At 39.3% G+C, this 13,997-nt stretch overlaps 1 protein-coding gene across 1 annotated transcript; it reads left to right on the top strand.

The window, feature by feature from the left end:
- Positions 1-4,152: 4,152 nt before the first annotated feature.
- Positions 4,153-13,993, top strand: hnrnph1 (heterogeneous nuclear ribonucleoprotein H1). Its single transcript, XM_062045699.1, has 11 exons — positions 4,153-4,341; positions 5,073-5,172; positions 7,426-7,581; positions 10,258-10,401; positions 11,572-11,710; positions 12,309-12,523; positions 12,625-12,737; positions 12,808-12,943; positions 13,013-13,090; positions 13,163-13,255; positions 13,360-13,993. Exons 2-11 carry the CDS (start codon positions 5,091-5,093, stop codon positions 13,455-13,457), a joined length of 1,254 nt encoding a protein of 417 aa, XP_061901683.1. The 5' UTR covers positions 4,153-4,341; positions 5,073-5,090; the 3' UTR covers positions 13,458-13,993.
- Positions 13,994-13,997: the final 4 nt, after the last annotated feature.

Raw genomic sequence — 13,997 nt, 5'->3', positions numbered from 1 at the left:
TTCTACTTATTCAGAGAATCCGATTTTCGACGTAATGTAACCAAAATGTTTACATTATTGCAGTCCATATAGTACATGCTCAACTGTTTAATATTTAGTGAAAATATTTTTTAAATTTAAACTTTAAACATGTATAAAGTTTCAATGTGATACATGACATATTGTACATATTTTAATTTCCTTCTTTACAACATGTCTGATACGAAGTACAAACCCCGTTTCCATATGAGTTGGGAAATTGTGTTAGATGTAAATATAAACGGAATACAATGATTTGCAAATCCTTTTCAACCCATATTCAGTTGAATATGCTACAAAGACAACATATTTGATGTTCAAACTGATAAAAAAAAATTTTTTTTGCAAATAATCATTACGGGTAACTTTAGAATTTGTTGCCAGCAAAATGTGACAAAGACGTTGGGAAAGGTGGCAATAAATACTGATAAAGTTGAGGAATGCTCATCAAACACTTATTTGGAACATCCCACAGGTGAACATGCAAATTGGGAACAGGTGGGTGCCATGATTGGGTATAAAAGTAGATTCCATGAAATGCTCAGTCATTCACAAACAAGGATGGGGCGAGGGTCACCACTTTGTCAACAAATGCATGAGCAAATTGTTGAACAGTTAAAGAAAAACCTTTCTCAACCAGCTATTGCAAGGAATTTAGGGATTTCACCATCTACGGTCCGTAATATCATCAAAGGGTTCAGATAATCTGGAGAAATCACTGCACATAAGCAGCTAAGCCTGTGACCATCGATCCCTCAGGCTGTACTGCATCAACAAGCGACGTCAGTGTGTAAAGGATATCACCACATGGGCTAAGGAACACTTCAGAAACCCACTGTCAGTAACTACAGTTGGTCGCTACATCTGTAAGTGCAAGGTAAAACTCTCCTATGCAAGGCGAAAACCGTTTATCAACAACACCCAGAAACGCCGTCGGCTTCGCTGGGCCTGAGTGGAAAAGTGTTCTGTGGTCTGACGAGTCCATATTTCAAATTGTTTTTGGAAACTGTGGACGTCGTGTCCTCCGGACCAAAGAGGAAAATAACCATCAGGATTGTTATAGGCGCAAAGTTGAAAAGCCAGCATCTGGGGGTGTATTAGTGCATTAGTGTATTAGTGCCCAAGACATGGGTAACTTACACATCTGTGAAGGCGCCATTAATGCTGAAAGGTACATACAGGTTTTGGAGCAACATATGTTGCCATCCAAGCAACGTTACCATGGACGCCCCTGCTTATTTCAGCAAGACAATGCCAAGCCACGTGTTACATCAACGTGGCTTCATAGTAAAAGAGTGCGGGTACTAGACTGGCCTGCCTGTCGTCCAGACCTGTCTCCCATTAAAAATGTGTGGCGCATTATGAAGCCTAAAATACCACAACGGAGACCCCCGGACTGTTGAACAACTTAAGCTGTACATCAAGCAAGAATGGGAAAGAATTCCACCTGAGAAGCTTAAAAAATGTGTCTCCTCAGTTCCCAAAATGTTTACTGAGTCTTGTTAAAAGGAAAGGCCATGTAACGCAGTGGTGAACATGCCCTTTCCCAACTACTTTGGCACGTGTTGCAGCCATGAAATTCTAAGTTTATTATTATTTTAAAAAAAAAAAAAGAAAGTTTATGAGTTTGAACATCAAATATGTTGTCTTTGTAGTGCATTCAACTGAATATGGGTTGAAAAGGATTTGCAAATCATTGTATTCCGTTTATATTTACATCTAACACAATTTCCCAACTCATATGGAAACGGGGTTTGTATGAAGAATCACATTTTATTATTCCTACCCCATTTATTTTAGTAGTAAGTTGTAGGAGAGGAACCACAATGCAAAATGTACAATGATAACATGTTTTTGTTGTTTTCAGTCAACACTAACCAGATTATAATCATTTGTTATTGCCTACCTCTCTAAAATGTTGTAAAAACTAATAGGGACCTACACGTTTGTATAAAAAAGAGAAACGGATGATAAGTTCAGGGTTTGTTGTGCTAAATCAAACAGATCAATAGATTAGACAATATAATCAAGTACTGTTACAAGAGAACATAAACACTCACATGCGCTGACAGTCATGATTGTTACATTTTTTAAATCACATTTAGTCTAATTTTTAACAGTTGCACTCAAAATGATTGATCATTATACCCATTGATGTATTTTCATTTAAATTTTTTTCATTTTCATTTATTTCAGGCAATGACATAAAAAAGTACAATGTTGAACACACATAATAATATAAATTAATATTGTTGTTGGCATTTGTAAGTCTCGGAAGACAATGGATTGGCGCCCCTTGGATATGATTTAGTTGGTCATGCAGCGCCTGCTGTGGCTGTACAGACCCACACGGGAGTGACAGTCTCTGTTGCACTTGGTGCATTTATAAGTCGAGTCAGCGACACGATGTAGTTGCTTGCTCTTTCTCTGAGCTCGCTTCTCATCTGCAAGCTGGCGGAGTTTTGCCTCGCCAGCTTTCAGTCCGGTGTTCACGGTGTGTCTCCAGCTGGATCTGTCCTGAGCAAGCTCTTCCCAGGTGTTCAGGTCCATGTTAATATAGTGCAAAAAGTAATGTATAGTATGTAATTCATGATTGTCCAGTTTTGCCTGAAAGAGAGTGGGAAGAAAATAATTTATTTAATCCCACCCCCAGTTCTCCATTCAGTGATTATTCACATCAGTTTCACTCTTACTTATTTAAAATAATTTACTTTGGTGACCGTTTGTAAAATTGGTTGAGTTATTCAGTTGTTTTGTTGCTTTCTTGCAAACTAACTGCAAATACATGGACATTACTATTTTGAGTGCATCTTGAGCAATTGTTTTATAATTTGTGATTTGTATTTATATTTGTATTGCTATTTATTTAGTTATTATTAATTATATAAAATGTCTTATTATTTTCTTATTTCTTGTTGTTTCCTTTTCTCACATCACTGAATAAGGCATCTATCTATAGTCTTTATTTTGCTGATAAAAAACTGTTATTGTTGAGCCATAGAAAAGGCGGAGGATTAGACTTAGACTTACACTTAGATTTAGACAGACTTTATTGATCCACAAATTGTTCCACACAGTAGCTCAATTTCAAAGGATGGAAAGTGTAACGATGGAAAGGATAATGCAGGTATTAAGTAGACTAAAAATGTACCATAGTAGCAATATAAAATATAACATATATGTAATATTTACATATTATATATACAGTATATAATATATACTGATGTATTATATTATTAAGGGACAAGTGGATGGATGGATGGATGGATTATATTTTATTATATTAAACTTTATGTTCTTGAATATGACTTTGTAAAGCATGTTTGAAACAAATATAGCATTACAATGATCCATATGGAACATCTAAAATATACGAAAAACCTTAAACATGTAAATGTTTCCTCAAATAAAACCCACATCTGCCTACCTAAAATGCATGCATTTGTCATAGGAATGTACTTATTTTCAACCAAACCCAAACAAAAAAGCCCAACAGATTGAAAATGTATGTGAACGCAACATATATGACTCCAGTACAACAATGATATCTTCAAACTCAGATTCAAATCCAATTTCAGAGTAGCTAATGCCTTGCCAAAAGACACACATCAAGTTGTCAACTTTTACAGAGTCCATTACGTCACCTAAAGGTTATGCTTGAAGATAGTATACAGTAAATGCAATCAAGCAGAATTTAAAAAAATCAAGCCATCCTCAGTTTCACACTAGTTTCCACATTATTAATTATTTTTAATTATTTATTTCAAACATGCACACCAGGCCAAACATGGCGGATGGGTACTATAGCAACACAATATGCAACTTAGGTATTCTTTTGAAAAAGATTGAAATGGAAGTATACTCAAAAATCCCAACAAAATAAGAGGAATAACAAGTGAAACAAGCTTTCGGATCAGATAGGACTTCAGTGCAAAGTGGAGGTGTTACCCGCCATTCTGGGCCTGGGACAACTACGTCATCCTTTTTGGGCGTGGACCCAGACTGTGGCGCTTTGTAGGGATTGCCAGGTTGCGTGTAAACACACGTTTTTATTCCAACGTTGAGCATATCAGTCCAGACTGGGTATTATTTCATATTTACTGGTAATTCAAACAGGAACACACTGTACAATTTACGTACTAGAAATTGTTTAGTTGTTTCATGCCAAGAACTGCAGTTGCGTTAGAGTCTGTGTGTTTTGTGTTCGTATCGAAAAGGGGTCGACAGTTAAAAGTCTGGCAACCCTGAACGAGCTTGCTGCATCACACAGGCCTTCCACTACGTAGTAACGCTACCGGTGTGTTCTGTCTACGAATAAGCGAGGTAAGTTAACTCACCTTTTGTTGTACTTTACCAAACCCACTTTTAAATCTTTTTAGAGTATATGATTTAATATAATTATCAGTGAGTGAAGCAAATTGTGCATTTTCTCCTATTAATTGTAAACGTTAGCCTGGAAGCTAACTAGCGAGGCATATGGCGCAGGGGGGCCTCTTTTGTTCTTCAACCTCGGTGTGGTATTAGACACACACAAACCGTTATAATACCTTTTATAATTAACTATTTATGTTGTTATTTCAGCTCAAAAGTGATATACGAAAAGCCCTTTGTAGTATACCAGGATACACGTTATTTTTGAGGTTACGCGTCTCAAATGAGTGTAGCCGATAAAGTAGTTGGCATCTTTATACATGTTATACTGTAAATGTTCGTACTGTGCATATTGTATTGCGTATTATTATTATTATTATTGATGCACAGGAATAAAAGTAACATTCCAACGTCTTACTACATTTTAGCCGTGGTAAAATAAAAATCAAGATGGCGCCAACCACGTTGTTCAAAACTACCGCTTCTGTACTTTTACTTGGTCTTGTTTGCATTCATTGGGATAATAAAGCAATGTGGGCATTTTTCGTAATGCAATTTCTTAAAATAATTAATAACGAACGAGTTGTGCCTTTGTGACGATTTGTACCAAGTGACATCTGCACTCTTCATGATTTACTGTGCATTCTCTTCCATGAACAATAAACAAAAGTCCTGTTTTCAAGGCTTCTACATAAAAAAAAATGGGTGATGAAGGCTACGTTGTACGAATCAGGGGTCTCCCTTGGTCCTGTTCGGTGGATGAAGTGCAGAGATTTTTCTCAGGTAGGTTATTTTTCTGTTTGTGAATTACCGTATTTTTCGGACTATAAATCGCTCCGGAGTATACGTCGCACCGGCCGAAAATGCACAATAAAGAAGGAAAAAAACCATATACACTACCGTTCAAAAGTTTGGGGTCACCCAAACAATTTTGTGGAATTGCCTTCATTTCTAAGAACAAGAATAGACTGTCAAGTTTCAGATGAAAGTTCTCTTTTTCTGGCCATTTTGAGCGTTTAATTGACCCCACAAATGTGATGCTCCAGAAACTCAATCTGCTCAAAGGAAGGTCAGTTTTGTAGCTTCTGTAAGGAGCTAAACTGTTTTCAGATGTGTGAACATGATTGCACAAGGGTTTTCTAATCATCAATTAGCCTTCTGAGCCAATGAGCAAACACATTGTACCATTAGAACACTGGAGTGATAGTTGCTTGAAATGGGCCTCTATACACCTATGTAGATATTGCACCAAAAAACAGACATTTGAAGCTAAAATAGTCATTTACCACATTAGCAATGTATAGAGTGTATTTCTTTAAAGTTAAGACTAGTTTAAAGTTATCTTCATTGAAAAGTACAATGCTTTTCCTTCAAAAATAAGGACATTTCAATGTGACCCCAAACTTTTGAAATGTAGTGTATATACGTCGCATTGGAGTATAAGTCGCATTTTTTGGGGAAATTTATTTGATAAAATCCAACACCAAGAATAGACATTTGAAAGGCAATTTAAAATAAATAAAGAATAGTGACCAACAGGCTGAATAAGTGTATGTTATTTGACGCTTAAATAACGAACTGAGAACGTGCCTGGTATGTTAACGCAACACATCATGGCAAGAGTCATTCAAATAACTATAACATATGGAACATGCTATACGTTTACCAAACAATCTGTCACTCCCGATCGCTAAATCCGATGAAATCTTCCTCTGTGTCGCCTCTGGTATGTGCCCCGCTAGCGTCCTTTCTTTCTGCTGCTCGATTGCTGTTCTCCTTAGCATATTTCACTACGTCCAGCTTGTAACCTGCAGTATATGATTTCCTTTTCGGTGCCATTTTTGTTCAGTCCTTCTCAGTTTTTTAAGTTACCGCCAATGTTGATGTCCATCCATTTTAATCGCTCCGGCAGTAGCATATAGCAGTTAGCACCCCAGGACCCACAATGCACTTCTGCCATGACCCGCCCCCGCAGAATTCTTATTGGTTGGCGTGAGTGACGATTGCTGACGTGTGTGTGACGATTGCGGACATTTTCTTCGTCGCTCACGCGAATGAGATAAATAATATTTGATATTTTACGTTAATGTGTTAAAAATTTCACACATAAGTCGCTCCGGAGTATACGTCGCACCCACGGCCAAACTATGAAAAAAACGTCGACTTATAGTCCGAAAAATACGGTATAAGTCGCAGTTTTTTTCATAGTTTGGCCGTGGGTGCGACATATACTCCGGAGCGATTTATGTGTGAAATTATTAACACATTACCGTAAAATATCAAATATTATTTATCTCATTTGCGTAAGAAACGAAGCAAATGGCAGCAATCGTCACTCACACATCAACCAATAAGAATTCGGCGGGGGAGGGTCATGGCAGAAGTGCATTGTGTGTCATGGGATGCTAACTGTTATATGCTATATGTTACTGCCGTAGCTATTAAAATGGATCACGTCAACATTGGCGGTAATTTATAAAAACTGAGAAGGACTGAACAAAAATGGCACCGAAAAGGAAATCATATACTGCAGATTACAAGCTGGACGTAGTGAAATATGCAGCAGAGAAGGGCAATCGAGCAGCAGAAAGAAAGGACATTCCAGAGGTGATTGTGCCTTAGCGATTAGAAGTGACAGATTGTTTGGTAAACGTATAGCATGTTCTATATGTTGTAGTTATTTGAATGACTCTTACCATAATATGTTACGTTAACATACCAGGCACGTTCTCAGTTGGTTATTTATGCGTCATATAACGTACACTTATTCAGCCTGTTGCTCACTATTCTTTATTTATTTTAAATTGCCTTTCAAATGTCCATTCTTGGTGTTGGATTTTATCAAATAAATTCCCCCCAAATATGCGACTTATACTCCAGTGCGACTTATACGTTTTTTTTCCTTCTTTATTGTGCGTTTTCGGCCGGTGCGACGTATACTCCGGAGCGATTTATAGTCCGAAAAATACGGTAAGCGCGTGTTCCTACGTAAATTGTTGGTTGCAACTGGAGTGGTTTGAATGGGTTTTATTTCAGATGTCAAAATGCTCGGCAACGGCGGCGGTGTCCACTTCACCTCCACGAGAGAGGGTCGTCCCAGCGGTGAGGCGTTTGTCGAGTTGGAAACAGAAGAAGACCTTAAGATAGCTTTGAAGAAGGACAGAGAAACTATGGGGCACAGATATGTGGAGGGTGAGCAATATCCACACAAATATTAAAAAAACAACACATTTCTGAAATTGTTGACCTTGTCCACATGCTAATGTTGGTTTTTGTCCTTCATCTTCAATATTTGCGTATGAATGTGTCAAATGGAGCTGTCTGAAATAGACCTGGGCCAATAACACATTTTGCTGGATGATATATTGTTTATTGCAGAAAAATGATATAGTCAGCTTTATTTTGAGACCAAATTCAACATCCATCCATCCATTTTCTACCGCTTGTCCCTTTTGGGGTCGCGGGGGGTGATGGAGCCTATCTCCGCTGCATTCGGGCGGAAGGCGGGGTACACCCTGGACAAGTCGCCACCTCATCGCAGGGCCAACACAGATAGACAACATTCACACTTAGTGTTGCCAATCAACCTATCCCCAGGTGCATGTTTTTGGTGGTGGGAGGAAGCCGGAGTACCCGGAGGGAACCCACGCAGTCACGGAGAGAACATGCAAACTCCACACACAAAGATCCAGAGCCCGGGATTGAACTCAGGACATGCATTAACCCCTGTTCCACCGTGCTGCCCTTCCCCCAAATTAAACAATAATATAATAATAATATATCATCATAACAATAAAAGTAACTATTTCAAACGCAATAAACTTATTTCTCAGTAGTATTTACTGGGGGTGTAACGATTAATTGATATATCGATTCACATTCCTTAGATTCAACCACATCGGTCTGTGCTTTGCAAGTGTGGTTTCCGGAAGATAGGTATCGATCTACTATATCGATTGGTATCGATCAAGCATAATTTTAAAATAGATTTTATCGATACTAGTAAAAGGAAACTATTGGATTTAATAATGTCAGATGTATATAAAGTTTAGCACTTTTAATAAGGACGTAAAACGTTAAGTCTGCTTGCCCGTCTGTGGTGTCATCAAAACATAAATGGCGAATAGCCAAGGTGGTCGAGAAAAGTCATAACAAAAGCACATGCCACAAAACAATATCATTAATTACAACACAAACTTTCAGTTACAACACGATTGCAAAAGTCACAACAAAGACAAACGTCAAGACAATAATAGCGCCACAACTCAACTTGAAGCTACAAAGGACGCGACCGACACAACGGAAGGCATAGCGAAGCTAGTTATCGTAACGCACCGACACCCGGAACACAACATGGCGCCACAACATCACAACTGGTAGCCAATGAAAAATCATTTCATTTCGCTGTCCTTCATCGGCGGCGCAAAGGCGGAGATCGTATGGCAGGGTTGGGGTAATTAGTTTAACAGGTACATCTACTGTTAAAATGTTGGTTACTGTAGTTTATTTGAAATCTGCTTGAATATTGAACATATGAGAAGAAAAGGTTTCCTCTTGTTAATTAAACCTATATGTTGGTTGTGCATTATTCAAATGAGATTTAGCATTGGCCGTTAATTGTTTGTTTGTATTCATAATTCATTCATACCTAATTTCCTTACAAGAAATAACAGGAATATAGGGAACTTCACCTGCAATGTCCAGTATCCATTTAACAGTCACAGGTTGATATTTTTTTTGCTAAAAGTTACTAAATCGATTTCAACTCACCGAATCTTTTCGGACCATATCTTTCTTGAAAAAATATCGTCCCTGAATCACATTAGCAAACACAAATTCTGACTCGAATCGTTGTTAAAGCAAATTGTTACACCCCTAGTATTTACCACCGTAATTGGAAGGTCAAGTACTTTTAATTATTCTAAATAAGTAAACAATAAATATAAAAATGACTGTCAATCTCTTTTAGAAAAAATTGCACTTCAATAAATATTAAACATCTTTAAGTTCTGTTTTTCCCCAGTTGGAAAAACTGCATCAAGTGGTTTGTTTTTGTCTTTTTGTTGCCATGACATTCCAGAGATTTTGGCATACTTGCTTGTTCGTCTGTGTTGTCCGGCTCATCTTCATCCCATTTGGTTTGAAGCCAGAATACACAGCAGAATACTTGCCTTTTTGACATTTATTCTAATTTTGGTTACCTCACCGTGCTTCTCACTTGCAACTAGCAAGGCTCTGTTGGCAAGCCCTGTGTATGTAAGCAAGCAGCCCAGCCTCCACCCACTGAGACAAAGATTGACAAGAGGATTCACTCCTGTCATTTAATTTTACCATTGAACAAATACGCTCTGGTGCTGAGGCAATGCACAGAGTGAACCCTCTTGGAGCCTGTTCGGAAGTGACAAACATGGAAAACAAAACGCACACTACAAATATTGGCCATCTCCGTGTGCATTTTGTTTTCCACCCCATCAATGCATCCTGTGCATTGATGCTTTGTCATTGCGCCCAAAAAGTACAACTAAAGTGGTTTACAGTCAATCCGTCCAAACAGGACAGGATGACAAGTGGGTCGCCACATCGGCAGAGGCCCGTTTATTGATCGCGGCAAAATTACAAAAATGCCAACATGCAGATAATGTACACATGATACATCCACAATATAAAAATACTGACAGAGGTGTTATATCCGCTGTGGTTGCACTTTTATATCCCTAATTGGCCAAAAAGTGCGTGATTGGCAGCAAATGTAAACACATTTTTTCTCCCCCACTGGTGTGCATTTTTCAAAATATCAAAAGTGTGCCATTCTTGGATGAATGCAAGTACTACTTTGTGTTACCATGTTGTTTGTCTTGTGTGATTCAGTGTTTAAATCCAACAATGTGGAGATGGATTGGGTCATGAAGCACACTGGTCCAAACTGTCCAGAGACAGCGGGAGATGGGCTTGTGCGGCTGCGAGGCCTCCCCTTTGGCTGTAGCAAGGAGGAGATTGTCCAGTTTTTCTCAGGTATTACGTTTTCCTCATGTGACTTTAATAGTTATGTTCCCCTTTCCACCAATATTTATTTTCTTGCTACCCTCTTCTCTTTCACTCTGACCAATCTATAGTATTCCAGTAAGTTCATCTCCTTTATTACTTAATTGAAATACTCTAGGACAATTTTACTTTGGTGTAGTGCCGGAAGCAAGAGATGTCTGTATGCACTTTGTACACAGCATGTAAACCCCTTACATTTTTATTACTGTCAGAGCTCTTACATTTTTTTGTTATTCCCATAAAACAAAATTATTATTTTGAGCAAAGAACAAGTCTCTTAGTCAACCTGCAAAACTACAGCTAGTGTACAAAGAACAAGTCCCACAGAGGTCATATATTTATTTCTTTTACAACTGTTAATGTGCAAAGCCTACATTGCTTACCAATGAAAATGTGTATCCAAAATAACAAAACCAACATTTTGAGATTCAAGCTTTCAATGAATAGTCCAGACCAGACATGCCTACTTTTTGAGACCCTTTCATGTCTTATATTAGATATTTCAACTAATATAATAAAACTGATGGTCAGAATTGGTAGCCTTAGCGTGTCATACCGGCACATCTTTAATGTGATGACCTTTTACACAGAGGTTAAACAACCTCCCACCTCCCAGTGTTTCTATCCATGTCCTATATCCATCACCAATCTTTCTGTAACTGAGCTGTGGACTATGGCTAAGCAGCTTTTCTCCATTTCTACATTGTTTGTGTGATTGTAATTGAATAATGTTAGACTCTGTGCCATCGACTAAATGCTCTTTTGCCACATTGACCCTGTTTCCTTCCTTTTGCGTCCTCTAAAAGCCTAACATGAAATGTTTGATGTAGCACAGAATGGACCAAGAGTAATTTGAATTTGTCTTCATCAACCCGCTGATACCAGCCTAACGTCCTCCATAGTGCCTTTTGTCATACCTCTTTCCATTCCTCTGTCCTCATTTCTTTTTAACCCCCAAAATCCAATGTATTGTTTAATAGTGCCAGTTGCAGGTTACCAATTGAGCTGGTATTTGATGATGATGTGTATATTTAGAGTGTTCCATAATTTTTTTTAATCTCTCTTAGAGACATTTGTCTTTGTGATTGGGCATGTGATTTAATATGTTCCCCGCTGGGGTTATCTGTCCTTGGGTTGAAGGGTTGGAAATCGTGCCAAATGGGATAACATTGCCGGTGGACATCCAGGGGAGGAGTACGGGGGAGGCCTTCGTGCAGTTTGCTTCACAGGATATAGCTGAAAAGGCTCTAAAGAAACACAAGGAAAGAATAGGGCACAGGTGGGGATGGTTGGTTGGTTGGCTGGAAACATTGCTTTTCTTATGGTGTGCACCCTCAACATGAACCTGACACTTTTTTGTAATGTTCACCACAAACACACTAACATCCATGTCCGAACACATTCACATTGTCAGTGCTTAAGGCACAACTCCAAATTGAGTCCATTCACACATTTTTGACAACAAAAGGTGTCAAGTACAAGCCATCAGTCCAGTTTGATAATGGTAAGGATAATCCCTGGTGGTGCATCAGAGACCAGCTGTGCACAAGGACACGGAGCCCACTTTCACAGGTAAAGCTTGTGGAGCACTCTGCCCCTCTAATACCAGGACAATGGTTTTCATGGCAGCAACACCGGGCCTCCTGTTTTCAATCACATCGCTAAATCAATCCAGGTAACCATAAGAAAAGTGCAAGGCCCTTATCCATTTGGAGATCGTCCTTTTTACAGTTACACTTATTATTGTAGTCTTATCTATTAACATAGCATAACTTTGACGGACTACACCATGACAGATTGTGCATAGCCCACAGTCATAATCAATAATGTGAGGTTAAACCAGGCCTCACAATGCCATTTCTATGCACATACTATAGGTACATTGAGATCTTCAAGAGTAGCCGCGCTGAGGTGCGTACCCATTATGAGCCCCAGCGAAAGCCCATGAGCATGCAAAGACCTGGCCCTTATGACCGGCCCTCTAGCGGGCGCGGCTACAACATGCTGAGCCGGGGTGGATCCTATGACCGAATGCGGCGTGGAGGATATGGAGGAGGTGTGTCGAGCGGACGAAGATCTGAAATCAGCTTTGGTGATAACTTATTGCAGCATTTTTTCAATTTTATGCCAACAAGGCACACAAGTGGTAACAAGATTAGAAAAAATTTCTCACGAGAGATGTTGTACATTCAGGTGTATCCGACTCCCGGTACAACGACGGCGGTTCGTCCTTCCAGAGCACAACGGGCCACTGTGTCCATATGAGAGGGCTGCCATACAGAGCCACAGAATCCGACATCTACATTGTAAGACTAAACACATCTCTGCTGAAGTTTATGTCCAGATGAAGAAATGTGTGACTTTTGCTTTTGGCAGTTCTTCTCACCATTAAATCCGGTGCGGGTCCATATTGAGGTTGGCCCTGATGGCAGGGTGACCGGGGAGGCAGATGTGGAGTTTGCAACACATGAGGATGCCGTGGCAGCCATGTCCAAAGACAAAGCCAACATGCGTAAGTGTAAGCTTTTACAAGTTGATGTGCGTGAACCATCCTTTCATGCTTGTCCTTCTGACCCTTTAGAGCACCGCTATGTGGAGCTGTTCCTAAACTCAACAGCAGGTGGCAGTAATGGCGGATACAGCAGCCAGATGATGGGGGGTGAGTATAGCTGATATAAAAAATTGAATGGTTTAAATATGATTGATACATTTTGCCTTGTTTTTCCCATAGGGAGCCAGTCGTCTTACAGCAGTAGTCAACTGAGCTCAGGCTACTCTAGTGGATACAGTAGCCAAGGAAACATGGGCGGCTACAGTGACTACAGTGAGTTCCCTCTGTTACTATGATGCATTTGCAATAAAACTCAATGTTGTCGGATGTGATAAAGCTCTGTGGTCCTATAGTATGTATTTTGTCACTCTTGTTAGGTAACCAGGGCGGAATGGGAAGCAGTTACTATGGCAGTGGAGGAGGCGGTGGTAGCAGAAGCTCTATGAATGGACTCGGCGGGGGCTGGGGAATGTAGTTTTTCTTTTGTCATAGTACCTTTTTTTGTGATAATTTGTTTTAACTCAGCATTTTGCTGCTGGGATGGAAATGTCTCAGCAATAAACTTGGGGGGCGGTCATGGGGAGGTTCTGAACATTGCAAGGGGTGGTTTGTAATTTTTTTTTAAGTGCATGATCCTAAGAGAGATCACAAGCGTGTTGAAGAGGTGTTGTTCCGTCTCACTTCCTCTGAAATGTCTATTCACAGAACCCACGTGTATGCCATTTTAAAACTGGGATTGTTAAACGTTCTCCACACACCCACTCTTGTCTTGCTAGTGTTACGTCACATTTCTTTTTTTATGTAAGGATGTTTTAGACACTTTTTTTTTTAAACAGCTAATCCTTTAATTATGTTAAATGTTCATCTGATTTCAGTCCTGGCAAGCAGCACATTTTGACTGCATACTGGGCACTTTTTCTGGATGGCGATGCTCTCAAAAGCAACTAAATTTTCTGCGTCTAATGCCATTTGTATTTTCTGTGAGAAAGTGAATAAACTAGTTGGAACATGTCAT

This window comes from Entelurus aequoreus, linkage group LG04 (assembly GCF_033978785.1).
Source record: "Entelurus aequoreus isolate RoL-2023_Sb linkage group LG04, RoL_Eaeq_v1.1, whole genome shotgun sequence".
Lineage (NCBI taxonomy): Eukaryota > Metazoa > Chordata > Actinopteri > Syngnathiformes > Syngnathidae > Entelurus > Entelurus aequoreus.
The sequence above is the reverse complement of the archived record's forward strand: the minus strand, read 5'-3'. Positions and strand labels throughout refer to the sequence as shown.